Source organism: Meles meles, chromosome 19 (genome assembly GCF_922984935.1).
Source record: "Meles meles chromosome 19, mMelMel3.1 paternal haplotype, whole genome shotgun sequence".
Lineage (NCBI taxonomy): Eukaryota > Metazoa > Chordata > Mammalia > Carnivora > Mustelidae > Meles > Meles meles.
This window is the reverse complement of record NC_060084.1, coordinates 57,095,745-57,115,052: the sequence shown is the minus strand read 5'-3', so window position 1 is coordinate 57,115,052 and position 19,308 is coordinate 57,095,745. Positions and strand designations below refer to the sequence as shown.

General features: G+C 58.0%; 1 protein-coding gene across 3 annotated transcripts; it reads left to right on the top strand.

The window, feature by feature from the left end:
* Positions 1 to 22: 22 nt before the first annotated feature.
* Positions 23 to 18,252, top strand: SHISA7 (shisa family member 7). 3 transcript variants are annotated; one of them, XM_045987086.1, is made up of 6 exons: positions 23 to 275; positions 6,951 to 7,642; positions 9,339 to 9,493; positions 11,118 to 11,183; positions 11,663 to 11,812; positions 13,834 to 18,252. In XM_045987086.1, exons 2-6 carry the CDS (start codon positions 6,963 to 6,965, stop codon positions 14,475 to 14,477), a joined length of 1,695 nt encoding a protein of 564 aa, XP_045843042.1. In that variant the 5' UTR covers positions 23 to 275; positions 6,951 to 6,962; the 3' UTR covers positions 14,478 to 18,252. The 3 variants fall into 3 exon arrangements, with proteins under 3 accessions (XP_045843042.1, XP_045843044.1, XP_045843043.1); XM_045987087.1 differs by lacking the exon at positions 23 to 275 and adding an exon at positions 2,898 to 3,530; XM_045987088.1 differs by lacking the exon at positions 11,118 to 11,183.
* The last annotated feature ends 1,056 nt before the right edge of the window (positions 18,253 to 19,308 follow it).

Below are 19,308 nucleotides of genomic sequence, written 5' to 3'. Positions count from 1 at the left end.
TCCCAGCAGGTGGGGAGGGGGAGGTGCCTCTTCTCCGCTCCCAGCCGGCGCCAGGCGAAGGCAGGCTGGCCACGGCCGCATCTGCACGGGAACTGGCGCGTATCTGCACCGACGGGAACAGCCGGCTGGGTCGCACTCCCCACACGCCGCCGGCCGCCCCCCACCAGCACGCGCACACGCCCAGCAGCTTGGCTCGCAGACACGCGCTCGCTCTACCTCCCCGGCCGGCCCCCAACGCCGCCGACTCCCCAAGGGTCCCGAATCCGGAAAGTGAGGTGAGCGCGACCGCACCCCGGTGCGGAGGGGGAAACTGAGGCATTGGGGACGAGGGGACGGGAGGAAGAGACCGGCATGCGGATGGATGGATGGATGGATGGCCAGGAAGGACAGACGGCTTCACCTGAGTGCTTCCTGCTCCCCTAAGACGCAGCAGCCTGGGATCCACATGGGGGCTTTCAGAATTCTGCAGCCCGCACGGAGACCTGGAGGCCCGGGCTCTACGGAGCCCCCAGGCAAGGCCCCTCAGCCCTTTGAGGTTTGCAGTCCTTCCTCCCCGCCCCCCAACCTTGGAGACCTGAGAAGGCAACCTCTGAATCCCCCATAGACCCAGGCGTCAGAGCTCCCAACTAGCCCGCCCCCCGCTGGGGAATCTGAGTCCCCCCCCCCACCCCCGCCAATCCTGGGATCCCAGACCCCTCCCAGGAGTCCGGGTCCCCGGAACCCGGCGTCAGAGCGCCCAGCACCCCCCTCCCCAGGAACCTAGGAGTCCCATCCTACCCCCTCCTCCAGGAGCCCCCGGGACAAGCATCGGCGCCCCCGGCCCCCGCCTTCCGGATCCAGGTGTCCCCCCTCCTCACCCCCCAGCCTGATGCTTCGCGTCTCGGAGGCCGCGCTCGCGTCGCCATGGCAACGGGAGTCTATTTTGCGCTGGGAACACACAGCTCCCGCTGCAGCGCCCCCCCCCCCACCCCGCCCCTCCAACCCCGGCCCGAGTGAGAGTAGGGGGACCAGGGAGGAAGACTGGGGCCCGGGTGGGGGGGGCACAGAGATACTCAGAGGGGCAGAGATCTGTAGATAGCAAACCTGGGAAAGAGACACACAGAGACAGAGGCAAAGAGGGCTGTGGGGGTTGGGGGTGGGGGGAGACACAGAGACAGGATGTGGAGAGACAGAGATAGACGGGGCAAAGGGAAGAAGGGACCCAGAAAACTGAGACTCAGAGAACGGGACAGCGCATGGGGGCTGGGGAGGTGGGCAGAGACTCAGGGACGCAGAGAAGCGATGAGATATGTAGAGAGACACAGGCTCAGAAGACCGTGCCCCAGGGCAGATCCTGTTAGAGAGGCGAGGGGCCTGCGGGCCGGTGGGAGGCGCGGTGGGGGGGGGGCAGGGAGATGCAGGGACAGCCAGAGTCAGAGAGGCACAGGACACAGGAAGACCTGGGGATGGGGAGGGGGCGCGGGGACCAAGGCTGGGCGGGCCGCTGGATGCACCTGGTGGAGGGTCCTCCTCCCTGAGTCCCCGCTGCCTGGGTGTCCAGTTGTGGGATCCCTGCCGCCCATCTGGACCCCTCCCCTTCTCCCTCTGTTCTGCTGCAGCGGCCGGTGAACCCACATCCTCTCCTCCTCTTGCCTGCTTTCCACATCCCTACCTCAAACCGACCCTCAACCCTGGATATGCCTCGGGTCCCCTCCCTTTGCATGCCACCCAGACCCCGCATGTGTCCAGACCCTCTGTCTCTCTCTCAATGCCCACCGTGTGCCCTCAGCCCCCCTCTGCCACCACCTGCAAACCCCTCCAGCCCCCAGTTTCCCTAGGCCAGGTCTTCTCTTTCTGGGTCTTACTCTTCTGTGGGTTTCTGTCCTCCCCCATTCTCTCTCTCCTCTCTCTTTCTGGTTCTCTCTTGGCTTCTCAATCTCTGCATCCCACTTCCCAAGTGTCTGTGCCCCTCCTGTGAGTATCTGTCTCCCCCCAGCCTGCTTCCCCTCTGGATCTCTGCCCCCTGTCTCTGTCCCCCTCTCCCTGGGTCTCTCTCCTCCTTTCTCTGCCTCTCCCCCCACCAACCTCCCAAGACTCTCTCCCTGTCCCTGTCCCTACCCCCATCCTCTCCATCTCTCATTCTTTGCAGCCACACATCTCAGAAGGGAGGCTACTCACCTGGCCCCACCCAGCCCCGGCCCCCATCCCCAGCGGGCAGGGTGTGGAGTGTGGGGCACAGGACTATGCAGGCACTGTGAGGTCTCCAGGAGCCCAGGGACCAAGCAGGGCCTGCTCTGGAAATCCTTCTCGAGTCCACTCCCCTGACCTCTGTCCGCCTCTCAGGTCCCAGGCTAGTGCTGGGGTCCATAGCCCTGGCCCTTGGCTGCTGGGGATGCATGAGGAAGGAAGGACATTGGGGTGAAGGGCCCCCTTCCTCTCCAGCTGTGGGGGAGGAGAGTGCCTGCGGGGGGGGGGGTTGCGGGAGGGCTGTGTCTGGGGGGGGGTGTCACATGCATGCTTCCGGACCCCACCGCTGGGTGAGAGTGTGCTGGCCCCTGTGTGCACCCACAGGGCTGCCTGACTGTGGGCTGGCATGTGTATGGTTGTGTGTCCGCATAGAGGTGACTTGGGCAGGTCCCTCGTTGTATTCCGGAGTTGTGTGTGGTCCCCATGTGTCGTAGTGTCTGAGATTGTGTCCGGGTCTTGTGTACTGTGGGTGGAAATACCCAGAAGTGCACAGCCGTATGTCCACGTGGAGCTGTGTGCATGTGTTGGGAGGAGGCTACAGATGCACCCACCAGGATGACATTGGGTGTCCTTGTGTGTTGTGTCTGCACACCATGCGGGTGTCCTCTGTCATTGTGTGTATACAATGTTGTGTGTCTATGTGTTGTTTTGTGTGAGGCAAGGTAGGAATCGGTCCCCCTGTATCCTTGTGTCCAGACAGGTCACTGTGTCCCCGGGTGTGTGTCCTCCTCCCTCCAGGAGGTGTAAGGCAGGGACAGGAGGCCACGGCTCCCCCCACTGTCAATGTGCTGTGTGTACTGTGTCTGGGTGCATCGCTGGGTCTGAGGGGATGGATGCCATGGCCCCCACTCCCCAGAGTTGTCAATGGTGTGGAGTTGTGTCTCCCTGGGCATGTGCGTGCACGTGCAGTTGGAGGGGACAATGGGACTCTGTTAGCAGGGGGAAAAACTGTGTCCATGGAGCTCAGCTGGAGGCTTGGCACAGAATGGGGACTGAGTGGGCAAACTGCTAGCCCATACAGTGCCTTTATGCCAATGACACAAAGGTACCCCCTGGCCCAACGTAGCTCCCCTGCGTCTGTGGTTTGGCAGGCAGATGGCAACCTTGTGTAAGTTCTAAAGGGTGCCCCTTCCCCCAGATGGATGCAGTCCCACCAGTACGCCCTAAGGAGGAGAGCCTGGCTGGATTCCAGCCTCTCAACCAGATCTCCTTGCGCAGTGCCCAACCTGCCCAACTGTATGTGGCAGCCCGCAGTGAATGAAGAAATCCACATCACTGCATGCATGTGGATTCACTGATGAAAGGTGTGTGTCTGTATGCATGTCAACCCACGTTTCTCTGCATGGGATAAAGGTTCTACAGGTGGCAGTGCCCTGAGACCTGAGCTTAGAGCCCGGCTCCAATGCTTGGGTGCTGCAGGCCTTGGGCAAATGATGGGACCTCTTGGAACCTCGGTGTTTTCATCTGAAGTGTGTGTGTATGAGAGAGAGAGAAATACAGAGAGGGAGAGAGAGCACTCCCACCTCTCACACATCCTTTCAACATTCATCCGTGCAGTAAATGTTTACGGAACACCTCCTGGGTCGGGCACCAGTGCTGGGTGCTGTGGGCACTACGGGGAACAAGCAGACAAAACAGTCCACCGTTGTGGGGTTGATGGTCTGGTGGGAGAGACAGACAATAAGTCCCGACACGTATAACGTGGGAAGTAGAGATGCGAGCTCTGACAAGACAGAAAATAGGCGTGGGGACCAGAGCGGCTGGAAGTCTTGCTTTATTTATTTATTTTTTTAATTTTCAGCTTGCATTTCTTTTTTTTTAAGATTTTATTTATTTATTTATTTATTTATTTGACAGAGAGAGACACAGTGAGAGAGGGAACACAAGCAGGGTGAGTGGGAGAGGGAGAAGCAGGCTTCCCGCCAAGTGTAGAGCCCAATGCAGGGCTCAATCCCAGGACCCTAGGATCACAACCTGAGCCAAAGGCAGACGCTTAATGACTGAGCCACCCAGGCACCCCTGGAAGTCCTGCTTTAGACAGGACAGGGAAGGCTCAGTGAGATGACCTGTGAGGGACACCTGAAGGAAGGAGGGGAGCATAGGCTCGTATGTGCAGCAAAGGGAGGTCCCAGGCAAAAGGAGCCGCAGGTGCAAAGTCAGGAAGAAGGGACTCCCTTGGGCTTGGGAAAGGCATGAAGGGACAGGAAAGGGGAAAGGCTTCCCGTGTTATTGCAGGCGTGACAGGAAGGCAGTGGGCGGTTTCAGCAGGGGAGGGCTTGATGTCATCTGACCTATGTTGATGTTTTTTGTTTGTTTCCTAAAATTGTGGTAAAATACACCTAACTTAAAATTTACCGTTTTAGCTATTTTAAACTGTTTTAAGGGTACAGTTCAATGATACTTAGGACATTCATCACCACTATCTCACGCAGAATATCTTCATCACCCCAAAGCAGTCCCTCCCCACTCTTCCCGACCCCCAGCCCCAGGCAGCCACTAATCCGCTGTCTGACTTTATGGCTTTTCCTACTGTGGACACTTGAGATACACGGGATCATACAGTACGTGACCTCTTGCGTCTGGCTTCCTTCCCCTGATGTTTAGGGGCTCCCCCACGAGGCAGAATACCAGTGCTCCTTTAAGGCTGAGTAACGTTTCGTTCTCTGGACAGACCACATTGGCTTATGTGTTCCTCCGTTGAAGGTCATTTGGGTGGCCTTTGGGGATATTATGAACCATGTTGCTATGAACGTTCGTGCGGAAGTTTTTGTGCGAACGCACGTTTCCAGTTCTTAGGAGGGAATTGCCGGGTCATGTGATAACTGTATGACTTTTGAGGAACCGCCAGACGGCTGCCGCAGTGTGGGCTAAGCCGCTTCTAAGATGCCTATGAAACACCTGGAGTGAGGGGTTCTAAGCCAGAGTGCAAGGGGAGGGGCCGAGCCAGGGCTAAAGGGAGAGGTGAGGCCCCAGGCGGGAGGGGAGCCAGCTGCGGCTTGGGGAGCCTGAGCTCCCAGGACTCTCTCTCCACGCCAGTCCCTGCGACTTGTGGGGGTAATGGTGTGGTCCCCAGATCCAGAGGCGCTCAATGGAAAGCAGCACAGGACAGTACTACCCAGCGACGCTTACTGGATTAGTCCTACGCACCTTTCCATCCCCTTGCGCTGCTTTCCTTTAGCCATGACTTCTTCAGGATTTCTTAATACTCTTCACGGCAGTGTCCCATGTGCCTCACACTGGCTTCTGTCTGTGCACTGGCCCTCCCCCGCCGCTGGACCCTAAGCCCCGTAGAGGCGGGGACCCCGTGGATCAGTCACCGCGGTCTCCTCGGGGCTCAGTCCCCTCCGGGCTCAGCCCAGAGGCGCGGCCGGCGCGGCCGGCGGCTTCTTGGCGGGCCGGGTGGGGGCAGACCCGCCATCCGCCGTCCGCTCCGCCTCCCTGTTCCGTCCTGCGCTCCGCCTGCGGCGGCGGCGGCAAACACCGGCGCGCCCGCGTGCACAGTCCGCCGTCTGGCAACAGGCCCGGCTGCTCCGGGCTCCTTCCACAGGTTAACCCTGCTCATCCTCGTTACCGCCCCCCTGAGAACCATCCTTACCCCCATTTTACACATTGGAAAACTAAGGCGCGGGAATTTTAGGTAAGAACCTTGCAGTGCCAGGCAGCCGGCACACGGTGGCGCTCTGCCACCCTGCCTCTCCCGCTGTGGCTGCGACGCTTCGGGCCTGCAACTGGGAGAGTGTGCGTGTGTGTCGGTGTGCGCATATGTGTGTGTCTCTGTGTGTCTCTGTGTGTGTGTCTCTGTGTGAGAGAGTCACAGAGACAGGGCAGATGAGGGAGGAAGGAAAAGGCAGAGAGACAGACGCTTGAGACCCCTGGATTACCCGACCTAAATGGAAGAGAAATCAGCCTTTGGCGCGGCTGAGGAGCGCCCGGGTCTAAGCCAGCCACTCTCAGCCGGGCTCAGTTATGGCCCCAGGGGGACATTTGGCAATGCCCGGAGGCATCTTACGCTGTCCGCAGTGGAGAATGCGAATTCTCCTGGCACCTAGTGGCTGCACCACCTGGCGCCACGAGCCTGGTCTCTAAACTCAGATTCTCAACTCCGATCTCTCTTTCTCCCCCCTCACCCACCCCTCCCTATCTCCTTCCCCACCTCCCCTGCTCCTCCCACCTGGCCCACCGCACATCTGTCTGCATGCCCTCCCCCACCCGCACCGACCCACCCCACCGCCCTCACCGCCCCTCCTCCCCCAATCTCCCGCGCCCGCCGCTCTCACCGCCCCCTCTGCCCTGCCCTCCCTCCTTCACTCCCCTGCATGCTTGCTTCTCCCCTCATCCCATCTTGCTTCTGGTGTTCGTCCGTCTTTATTTCCGCTCACCCCTCTGATACCTCCGACACCTCCCCAACCTCTCCTCCTGCCTTCACTGCTCCCTGTGGTCCTTTCCCCGTTTGCGCGCTACCGTTTCCATCCTCCCCGGGCCGCGTCTGGGCATATCCCCGTCCCCCCCGCCGATGCCCGCCACCGTCCTGTGGGACTGCTCACCTTGGGCCCATCGCCCGCTCCGTCCATCCATCCGTTCGCTCTCCTAATGCTCGTCTTCCTCCATCCTTCCACCTTCCCTCGGCCCGCCTGCCTCACCCTGTCCGGCCACCCATTCCCCACATCTCTGCACCTCTGGCCATCTCTCTCGCGCCCCCGCTCCCGCCTTGCTTCTCCCCCCAGCCTGGCGGCCCCATGCCGTCCCTCCTGCTTCTCGGGACCCTCCTGCTCCTGGCCTCGACCGCCCGCCAGGCCGGGGCGCGCCCGTCCAACGCCACAAGCGCCGAGCCGCCGGGCCCGCTGCCCGCCCTGCTGGCGCACCTGCGGCGCCTGACCGGGGCGCTGACCGGCGGCGGGGGCACTGCGGGCCCGGGCGCCAACGGCACCAGGACCAGCACCGCGAGCGGGACAGGCGCGGCGGCGCGGGCGCCCCCTCCCGCCGAGCTCTGCCATGGATATTACGACGTCATGGGCCAGTACGACGCCACCTTCAACTGCAGCACGGGCTCCTACCGCTTCTGCTGCGGCACCTGCCACTACCGCTTCTGCTGCGAGCATCGCCACATGCGCCTGGCGCAGGCCTCCTGCTCCAACTACGACACGCCGCGCTGGGCCACCACGCCGCCGCCGCTGGCCGGGGGCGTCGGGGGTGCTGGGGGTGTGGGAGGGGGGCCCGGTCCCGGCCAGGCCGGGTGGCTGGAAGGGGGCCGGGCGGGGGGCGCAGCGGGGCGTGGGGGTGAGGGCCCCGGGGGCAGCACAGCCTACGTGGTGTGCGGGGTCATCAGCTTCGCCCTGGCGGTGGGCGTCGGCGCCAAAGTGGCCTTCAGCAAGGCGTCCCGTGCTCCCAGGGCACATCGGGAGATCAACGTGCCCAGGTATGTGAGCGCTGGGGCCCTAGCGACTTGGGGCCTGGGGGCGGGGCCTGGGCCGTGAGAGGTGGAGCCACTTGGAGAGGGCGTGGCTACAGGGGTGCGGGCCTGTTCAGAGACCCAGGAGGCCACCGGGAGCCTGGGAGCCGCCACTGGAGCCTAGGGAGAGGGGCGGGCACTGAGAATAGGTGCAACAGAACGGGCCTAGCTGCTGAGTGACAGGTGAGGCTCAGGCCTTCATTCATCCAACAGATTATTTTTTTTTAAGATTTTATTTATTTATTCGACAGACAGAGATCACAAGCAGGCAGAGAGGCAGGCAGAGAGAGAGGAGGAAGCAGGCTCCCTGCCAAGCAGAGAGCCTGATGCGGTGCTCGATCCCAGGACCCTGAGACCATGACCCGAGCCGAAGGCAGAGGCTTTAACCCACTGAGCCACCCAGGCGCCCCAACAGATTATTTTTTGAGGACTTTCTGTGGGTCAGGAGCTGGGGATACAGCAGTGATCAAGACAAGGTCCCCGCTCTGCTTGGTGAACCCGACTTCCAACTCCGTCTGCTGCCTGCAGGCTGTGCGACCCTGGGCCTGTCCCTCCGTTTGCTTGTACAATGGGCCTAAGAACTGTTCCCCATCCATCCAGACTGTAGCGAGGATTAACTGAATTGATTCATGTCGAGTCCTGGCACATGGTGAGCCCTCAGTAACTGTTGGCTGCCATTATCATTAAACGTTAGTGGCGGACAGAGTAAGCAAGCAACCACATATGCAATATAATTTTAGGTGTTGATAACCGTTGTGAAGAAAAGAAAGCAGCATAACAGGTAGAGAGTGGGCCCGAGGGTGTTGCTTTATGCGAAGTGGTCATGAAAGGCCCTGGAGCAGAGGCGTGAAGGGAAGGAGCAACTCCTCCAGAGGTCTGTGGGAAGGGCATTCCCGGCGGACGGAACAGCGCATGCCAGGGCCCTGGTGGGAGCACTTGCAGGACAGAGAAGGGGCCCATAAAGCCACAGAGCAGAGGGCATGGAGCAGGTTTATTCTGAGAGTGATGGGGGAGTTGTCGGGGGGGCCCTGAGCTCCGCGGCGTGAAGCCGTCTGGTCATTGCAAGAGTCCCTGGGCTGCGTGTGTGCGGCCGGACTGCAGGGGACAAGGGTGGGCGCGGGAGACCGGTCACGACACTAGCAATGAGCCGGGTGAGAGCAAGTACAGGGAGCAGCACCGGCGGTGAGAAGTGGTCCGCTGGGGATTTATTTTAAAGGTCGGATCTGCAGGATTGCTGAGGGGCATGAAAGAAAGAACACAGGAGTCCGGGATGATTTAACGTTTTCGGTCGTATAACTGGACGGCTGGGGCGCACTTTACCGCCATGGGACAACTGGAAAGGAACAGGAGTGAAGTCCCAGGCTCAGGGGAGCAGGGGACGGGGGGGGGGGGGGGGGGTGCGGCACGGTGTGGGAAGCACCACAGAGGGGTTGGGTCCAAATGAATTGAGGCAGGGGCTGCTTCAAGCAAGAAACGCAGTCGGAGAAGCATTTGGGGCGGCGCTCAGACTTACAGTAGCGATGGGTGCGGCTAACGGCGAGGAGCCCGGCCGGACTGACTCCCGCAGAGGGGAGAACGGGGAGGGATGAGAAGCCTGGGCGCTCCCTCTGCCTGCCCCACCGCCGTCCCCAGGCCGCTGCTAACCGTCGCTCTGCCCCTCTAGGGCTCTGGTGGACATTTTGAGGCATCAGGCGGGGCCCGGGACCCGCCCAGACCGGGCACGAAGCAGCTCCTTGACCCCAGGGGTCGGAGGCCCGGACAGCATTCCCCCAAGGACGCCCAAGAACCTCTACAACACCGTGAAGCCCTCCAATCTCGGTGAGTGGAACCTGGGAGTCCGGGCTGTCGCAGGGGCCTCTGGCCGCTCCCACCAGCCCTGTAGCCCCGCCCTCCACGGTGCCTCCCGCGGCCCAGGCCCCGCCTCCAGCACTGTAGCCCCACCCTTCCCGATAGCCCCGCCTCCCGCGGCCCAGGCCCGCCCCAGCCCCATCCAGCGGCCTCTGCCATCTCAGAACCATCGTGGGTGGGTGCCATGGACGCCGTAGAGATTTAAATTTCGACATCCGCAGCCCCTGCACTTGAGAAAGTCCGTGTCTGAGCTCCCAACAGCCAAAGTCACAAAGTACCTAATAACTGAATTAGAATGTGTCCCGAACCAGACAGCCTGGGTTTGAATCCTAACTCTGCCCCTGCTGACTTGGGGCAAACCATTTCACCTGTCTGGGCCTCAGTGTCCTCACCCATAAAACCAGGAGCGCGACAGCACTCACCTCACAGGGTTATTGAGAAGGTCAAAAGAACTAATGACCGAGCAATGCCTCCCACAGAAAAAGCGCCATATAGATATGAGCAGTTGTGTGTTACTCTTATATTTTATGATGAGCTCATCAGTGGAGAAGTCCAGGGAGCTGTAGCGGGTTAGAGGAGGAGGAAGACTTCTCACAGGCAATGCTGTTTGAGTAGTAGCCTGGAGGGTGAGGGGGTTTCTTGGGCCAACAGAGCCCTGGGCCAGTGCAGCAGAGTTTGCCAGATCAGGGAGAGGGTGTCGGGAAGGACCTGAGCACAGGCTGGGCGGAAGAAGAGCTCTGCCTTTGTCCTGATGGCAGTGGGAGCCCGCCGTGGAGCTTAGAGTAGTGAGTGGAAGAATGATTTTTCTGGAATCCATGTGAAAGGGAAGAGATGAGAGGAAGAGGCTGGATGGTACTCCAGGCTGTATAGGACAAGGCCCGAACTGGGGTCAGAAATGGAGGGGAAGAGGTGGGTTTGAACAGTAGGAAAAAGGAGAAGACATTTGAGGTGGATCTTGAGGTATGAGTAGGAGTTCTTCAGGCAAAGAAGGAGAGGAAGGAATTCAAGGCAGAGAAAATATCATAACAGCATGTGCAAAGGCCCAGTGACAGGACTGAGCTAGGCTCCTTCAGACAAGGCATCAGCTGATTCAGTTTTTTTTTTTAAGATTTTATTTATTTATTTCACAGAGAGAGAGAGCACAAGCAGGGGGAGAGGCAGAGGAGGAGGGAGAAGCAGGCTCCTGCAGAGCAGGGGAAGCCTGATATGGGACTCGATCCAAGGACTCTGGAATCATGACCAGAGCTGAAGGCAGCGGCTTAACCCACTGAGCCACCCAGGTGCCCCTCCTGGCTTCAGTCTTCCCTGTGGGTGCGAGACAGACATGGGAAGAGTTTGCAGCAGCAGGTGTGGGTGTTGGGATTACAACCCTGGGGGGCTGATCTTGAAGATGGGGTTGGCTAGATGGCCAGAAGGCTGATCTGATGATCCAGGAGGGAAAGGCAGGTCAGAGCAACAATTCAGGAGGTGGGAGGGAATCAGAGCCAGGGACCGAGTGGACATGAGTGGAAATCCTTCCACAAGACCAGGACAGCAGTGCCAGCAGGGGGGCAGGTGACGGCAGTGACACCACTTCCCTTCTTGGTCCCCACAGATAATCTGCACCACAATTACCTGCACCTCAACGTCAACAGCCCCAAGCACCATGCCGCCACGATGGGTATGGGTACGGACAGGGGCTGGGCTGTGGGGAGGACAAGGCTCCTTTCCTCCCCTGCCTTAAATTGAGCCTGAGCTGGGGGCCCACAGCAGAGCAGGCGTGAGACCCTGTGAGCCTTGACCTCCCAGTCTAGCCAGGTAACCAAGCTAGCCTTGGTTTCCCAGTTGGGACACCAGCAGTGGTCATGTCTCTTCCACCTGGGTTGGTGGGACGACGCACGGAGTGGACTGCCCCTCCCGCCTGGGGCCAGGCCCATAGCACGTGCTGAGTGGTGCTGGTTGCCTCTCTTCCTGTCCCCTGACCTGCTTCCCCAGCTATGAGCCTGTCTCCTGAGGCGGGAGAATGAGTACAGGGCTGGACTGCTGGGGCTTTGAGGGGCTGGAATCCCTGGTTTCCACTCCCTAAGGGGCTGGGGCTGGAACTGCGGGGTCTGAGGGAGGAGGGGCTGGACTGATGCTGGCCACGCCCCTCTGCCCCAGACTGGCGCGCCGCTCCGCCACCCAGCCCCTCCTTGCACTACTCCACACTCTCCTGCTCACGGTCCTTCCACAATCTCTCGCATCTGCCCCCGTCCTACGAGGCCGCTGTGAAATCCGAACTCAACCGCTACTCCTCCCTCAAGAGACTGGGTGAGTGCCAGGAAGGGGAAGGGCACAGGCAATGGGGCAGGGTGAAGAGCCAGGGCCTGGATTCAGAATGGTGGGGAGCGGCCCAACTGATGCTAAAGGTGTTTTTTTTAAAATGCAGATTCATGCCCTCCTAAGAGCTACCGTATTCATCAGGACCTGCACTTACAATTAACAGAAATACAATTTAAGCCAAAAAAAAAAAAAGACTACATTAGCTGGATAATGGAAAGTCTCTATGAGTTTCAGGTATGGCTAGATCCAGGAATTCAAAAGCTGTCTCCAGGATTCTATATCTCTCAGCCATGCTAAATGATGGGCTGGCTTCATTTTCAGACAGATTCTTCCTTAGTGGTGGCAAAGACTGACGTGAGGAATTTCAGGGTGCCATTCTGCCAGCAGAAAAGATTTCTTCCCAATGGTTCCAGCAAAAATCCCAGGTCTGGAATCTACTGGCCCAACCTGGATCACATGCTTGTCCCTGAACCAATCACTGTGACTCTGGACATTTTTGGTCAGTGGGAGTAGTCTTCAAACATTTTAAACTGAGAGCCCCATTAAGAAATACTTTTTATGTTATGACCCATGAGACACATATATCTATGCATATTTTTTTTAATATTTTATTTATTTGACAGAGAGAAATCACAACTAAGTAGAGAGGCAGGCAGAGAGAGAGGAGGAAGCAGGCTCCCTGCGGAGCAGAGAGCCTGATGCAGGGCTCGATCCCAGGACCCTGAGATCATGACCTGAGACGAAGGCAGAGGCTTTAACCCACTGAGCCACCCAGGCGCCCCATCTATGCATATTTTTTAGTCACAGGAAAAATTTGAAATTTGTTATTATGAACATTTTCAAACATACCCAGCATTAGAGGAAATTGTAAAATGAATCCCCATGTTCCCATCACTCAGCTTAAAATGAGCACCATTTTGTTAATCTATACTCCCTTTACCCCAGTTTTTGGTGGATTATTTCATTTTTTTTTTACTTTTATTTTTTTTAAGATTCTTTTTTGGGGGGGAGTGGGGAGGAGCAGAGGGAGAGGGAGAGAGAATCTTAAGCTGAATCCAAGCTCAGTGTGGAGTCCACACGGGCAGGGCTCAGTCCCACAGCCCTGAGATCAGGATCTGAGTGGAAACCAACAGTCGGACACTCAACCCGCTGTGCCGCTCCAGCACCCCTTTGCTGGATTATTCTAAAACAAACCGTAGGTACTGTCACTGCATCCATTAATATGTCAGTAACACAAACATACCTGAAATCAAAAATTTATGAACGGGTACTCACCCTTTTCCCCCTATTATGTAGATTTTTTTTAAAAAGATTTTATCTATTTCTTTGACAGAGAGAGTGAGATCACAAGCAGAGGGAGCAGCAGAGGGAGAGGGAGAACAGGGAGCCCCATGCGGGGCTTGATCCCAGGACGCTGGGATCATGACCTGAGCCAAAGGCAGATGCTTAACTGAATAAGCCCGCCAGGCGCCCCTGGATACCTTCTTTTTTATATAATTTTAAAAAATCTTTTTCCCCACCACTCTCCTTAATTTTTTAATTGATTTTTTTAAGTGATATCTGTGCCCCATAGAGGGCTCAAACTCAGGACCAGGAGATGAAGACTGGGACACTTTACCAACCCAGCCAGCCAGGCGCCCCTGTGTGGAAGCATTCTGATAATTTTAAAATTCTACTGCATTTTCAAAATACCAGTCACCATCCACAAAACTGACTTCATAACCCACGAAGAGGTGACATCTCCAAGTTTGGGGGGGCAAGGAAGTCCCCCCATCTACCGGCCCACCATCCTGTGCGGGGCCTAGGAATCTGCATTCTGGTCACACAGGCAGCCTGATTGTTCTGATTACAATGTGGGACTCACCCATCTGTGCCCAGGCTAATAATGACCAGGGCGCTCCGGTGATGCCCAGGGCCCTCGTGGGGGTGGGACATATCGAAGCCAGGGAACGGGGGAGCTTCTGGGCTGGCTGAGGACTCATCCCTCTGGCTTCTCCCCCCTCCCCCAGCTGAGAAGGATCTGGACGAGGCCTACCTGAAGCGCCGGCCCCTGACAGAGATGCCCCGCGGGACGCTGCCCCTGCACGCACTGCGGCGGCCCGGCACGGGGGGCGGCTACCGCATGGACGCCTGGGGCGGCCCGGAGGAGCTGGGCCTGGCGCCCGCGCCCAACCCACGCCGGGTCATGTCCCAGGAGCACCTGCTGGGCGACGGAGGCCGCTCGCGCTACGAATTCACCCTGCCTCGCGCGCGCCTGGTGTCGCAGGAGCACCTGCTCCTGTCGTCGCCCGAGGCCCTGCGCCAGAGCCGAGAGCACCTGCTGTCGCCGCCACGAAGCCCCGCGCTGCCCCCGGAGCCCGGCGCTCGCGCCGGCCTGGCCGCGTCCCACTCCAACCTGCTGCTGGGCCCCGGGGGCCCGCCCACACCGCTGCACGGGCTGCCCCCGCCGCCCAGCCTGCACGCGCACCACCACCACGGCCTGCACGGCTCCCCGCAGCCCGCCTGGATGTCGGACGCCGGCGGGGGAGGGGGCACGTTGGCGCGCAGGCCGCCCTTCCAGCGCCAGGGCACGCTGGAGCAGCTGCAGTTCATCCCGGGCCACCACCTGCCGCAACACCTGCGCACTGCCAGCAAGAACGAGGTGACGGTCTGAGGCCAGGCCCGGGGGCTGGAGGGCTGTGGCCTCGCAGGCCCCCACCCCAGCCGGGATCCCCCAACACACTCAAGGGGCCTGGGACCCGGGAGCAGCCCGTGCGTGGGGCGGGGTGAGGGTGGGGGGCTGCCTCCGAGGACGCTGCTTTGGATGAACTCGTCACCGGAGATGAAACCTCCTTCTGGGATGTCATGGTATATCCCTCCTCCTATGTCACTGTTTGAGGCAAGGCCTCTTTCCCATGACGTTATCACAGAGGAAGAGCCCTGCCCGTGAGGTCATCACTAGTGAAAACGTCTGTGTTCTGTGATGTCATCACAGGGACAACACCTTCTTCCCATGAATCCATCACAGGAACAGGCCCACCACTGAGGTCATCGCTAGAGGCTATGTCTCTGTTCCATGAAGTTATCACAGACTTTCTCCCTGTGATGTCACAGCAGAGACAATGCCTTGTCCTAGGACATCATCCCTAGAAACAAAGATTCCTTCCTGTGAATGTCACTGCAGAGACACATCTCACCCTGATGATGTCATCTCTGGCACCAAAAGGCCTCTTTTGACATCATCAACACCAGAAAAATATTTCCTTCCAGAGAAGATGTCTCTGTCTATGATGTTGTCACTACAGACAAAGCCATCTTCCTGGGACACATCGCAGGGGAGAGGCCTTGCCAACTGTGTCCTCCCTACAAGTAAGACCTTTCCAGGACACTGTCACAGGGACTCTGCCTCCTTCCTGTGACACCATCTTCAGAGAAGGTGCCTTGCCCTATGACATGATCAGAAGGACTGTGCCTCTTCCTGTAATGTCATCACCAGGGAGGACTGCCCGCTTTTGGGACACCTCCAGGATGAGGGCCCTTCTGCGATCTCACCTCTGGACTCTGCCTGTTCTGGGGTCATGCTCTAAGATGCCTCCATGCCAGGTCATGAGAAGGCAGGGCAGGCCCTGGATCCATGGCAACCCTGGGGTCACCCAAGAAGGTGCCCTAAAATGAGGAGTTGTCTGAGGGATTGTCTCACTGGGGAGGCAACCCCAACTGCAGAAGTCTCCACGGAGATAATGATCTGACTGTAGGTTGTTGGCAGCCGGCCCCCACTGAGGCTCTGTCCCAATGCTGTGATGTCATCACCAGAGACACTGCCTGCTCTGGAGGGCCGTCACTTGTGATGGTGTTACCAGAGTTTCTGCCTTGTCCTGCCACGACTTAACGTGGTCACTCCTTTCCCTGACACCAGGGACACCCCCTGCAGGGTCTCCAAAAGACCCTCCCTCTAAAGGGTTGTTAGGCCTCAGAACCCACCCTGCTCAGTGATGGCTCCTCCCATGTGACTCCTGGGGGACAGGACTCCCAGACTGGTTTCTGCTCCCAAGGAGGCCACTCTGGCCCACCAGTCTCCCAGAGTCCTGGGACGCATAGTGGCCCAAAGGCCGGTGTCACATCTTTCTGCCATAACTAGAGACATCATCGCGTCTGTCAACAAACTCCTGGCTTCCTGTTGGGGGTGAGGTGGGATGGGGTTGGTTGGGGTGTACCCACTATTGATTTTGCTGATGATATCGGTACAGTAAGACTTCCACCACTCATGATGGCATTGTACCTGGGGTCAAATGCTAACCATGCCTGATGATGACATCACTTCCCAGGATTCCCTATGACCTATGGTGTCTTCATCTCCCAGGATCTACAACCATTGTATCATCATCTCCTAAGATCTACCATGACATATTAGGTCATTACCTTCCAGAATCCTCTATGGCTGATGGTAACATCCTCTACCAGAATCCACGAGTACTGATGATGCCACCACTTCCCACAGTCCCCCATAATTGTGGTGTCATCATTTCCCAGGATCCACTTCAACCATGATGTCATCATCTCCCAGGATCCACTTCAACCATGATGCCATCATTTCCCAGGATCCACTTCAGCCATGATGTCATCATGTCCCAGGAACCATGAGAACCAGTGGGGTCCTCATCTCCCAGGACCCACTTCAACCATGGTGTCATCATCTACCACCATAACCATAGCATCATCATCTCCTAGGATCCATGACATCAAAATATGTCATTTACTGGGATCCACTTCAACCATACATCATCATCTTCCAGGATCCATCATTTTGAGGGTCAGGCACGGAAATGGCTGTATTTCAATTGTTTCTGGGGTCCCATAGCACCTATAACTGTTCCTTTAAGGAGAACTAGCACAATACACACCATTTTTCCATTCCTTCAAAAATGGAATAGGGTGGGGTCCCCACTGATGACATCAACCTTAGCCAGCCCCTTCTTAATGATGTCACTGCCTCCCTCCTGACTTGAGCTGATGCCTGCATCAACCCCACCACCGACCTGGTCTTGGGCAGACCCCATCATCCCCTAGTGAGGGCATCCAGGCCCCTCCTGATAACTCATAGCCCTTCACCCAACCATCTGATCGGTGACAGGGTCAACACAGAAAACTTTTATCATCACGGGGGGAGTGGGGGATGGGCTTCATAGTCCTCAGGTGACATCCCTGCCTGTTACCTGGACCCCCACACAAAACAGCACTCCACTGGCTTGGGCCAAACTCTCCTCAGAGACCCCATGGGCTGGGTGGACAGCTGCTGACCTCCCTGGGGCCTTCACTCATGTCTTCTGCTGGCCTGGTCTTGGAGCAGGCACATCTGGAGGGCCATGGCCACTGCCAAGGCCATGGGGTGGGGAGGTGCTCTGCATCATCTCAAGATGGTGGGGAAGCAGCATTCTCTCCCTAATTCCCCCTCACACACCAGGGAGCCTCCAGGGGTTTTGGGGATTCCTCAACACCCAATGCACAATTTGCCCCAATTCTTTGTATATAGCCATGTTGCGGGGGGCGGCCATTCCCCCATTCTTAAAGGGCTACATACCCCCTCCCCAGCCCCCAAGGCAAGGTGAGGGGGCTTCTCCCTCCTCTGGGCCGTCCCCCTCCCTCTTCTGTCTCCCCCCAAATATTGGCACCTCAGCTCGTTCCTTCTCATCAGAAGCCTGGAGCAGATAACTGGCCCTCAGCTCCCAGCACCCAGGGGAACTGGGGAGCAACCCCAATCTACCTGGGCTCCCATGTCCATGCTTCTAGCTGCTCCTGTGGGTTCCCTCAGTCCCATCCGGGGCCTCCCTGTGCCCAACGCCCCTCAGGCAGACTGTGACTTCCCCCAGAAAGGAGCCAGCTTGAGCGCCTGTCTCCTTTCACACTCCCTTCCCTCTGCTCTCCACCGCCACTGAGCACTCAGCTTCCCCCTGCCGCCCCTGGAAGATAGGGGCTTGGGGCCTTTCAGCTTTTGTACACTGTCCCCCCATCCCCGGACTTGCTGTCTCCTGGTCTGGAGTCCAGGTATCTTGTTCTCTTCCCTCCACTCACTGCCACAGGCTGCCTGACCTTGGGGTCTTGACCTCTGATCTCAAATAAGCCATAGTGGGGAGAGGTCTCCAGCAGGTGAGGAAGCGGGCTTGTCCTGCCTGATATCCCTCCATGCATCCCGCACTGGGACCTCGCCAGCTGCGTCTTCCGGCCCCAGACAAGCGTGCATGAGCACACTCACACACACACCCCCTTTCTGGGGAGGGGCGGGGAAGGGATGCCAAGAAAAGACAAACAGTTCTGGACCAGAAGACTCTCCACAGCTTCTTTATCCCTCCCTCTCTCTGCTCAACACCAGAATCTTCCCCGGAGTCCCTTGGTGAGGACAGCGGGCCGAGTGGCAACTTGGTATTTTTTTGGAATAAACAGATGTTTCCTGAGCCAGGGTCTCCAGGTTTACTGTGGGGAAGAGATGGGTTTCCACCTCTGCGTTTATGTCACTGGGGAGTCCCCTGTGTGGCCGAGGAAGGGGCAGACATCTAGGAGGTGGTCACGGCTGCCCCAGAGTCTGCCTCCAAGCCCGGAGTCAGGGAGGGAGCACGGTGCCTTTACGCCCTGGGCACCTTCCTAACAAAGCCTCTTCCCTCGGGGCATTTCAGCACTTGTTTGTGCCTCCTTCTGGGTGAGTTCCCTGGCGGAGGCTCATTGAAGTGGGATGCTCTGGTCATTTGCTGGGGTTGCTCTAATAAGCAGCGGAAGCAACAGCAACCGGCCACCTGCTGCTTCCCTGAGAAGTTGGCGGGAGGGCTGGTACCGGGGCTCGCCCCCAGCTTCTGGGGCTCGGCTGGCACTGGCTGGGACCCCTCCACATGCACAGCGCCTTACCTCTGTGTACAAATTCTCCATTTCGTGAGGACACCAGTCCCCGCCCTCAGTGACTTCTACACTCAATCATCTGCAAAGACCCTATTCCCAAGTAAGGTCACGTTCACAGGTCCTGGAGGCGAGCATTTCCACAGCTCTTTGAGGGGACACGATTCAAACCAGAAAGGGGGTGTGGCATGGCACCGTTCACTCAAATACCGGCTCTTATGAGAACCAGGGAGCATTTTCCCCAGTGCACTAAGATAGTAACATAGTGATGATAAGAGCTGCCCGCCCCAATCTTAGTGTCTTGACTGTGAACCACAGCCAGGAGAGGAGGTGCCTCCAAGGCTTGGCTGTATGAACTTTAGGACACCCCTCCCCTGGGGGCATCCAAGTGTTTGCTGAGAATTGTAGGCTCTGTTGCACAGAGGGTCTCATTTTCACATCCCTCTGGGTGTGGGTTGTGGATTTCAGTATTGACTTTATCACTAAGAAAACCCTTTCCTGGGGTGCTTGGCTGGCTGTCGGTGGAGAATGTGATTCCTAATTTTACAGTTGTGAGTTCAAGCCCCACACTGGGTGTAGAGATTACTTAAAAATAAAATCTTTAAAAGAAAATAAAGGAAACC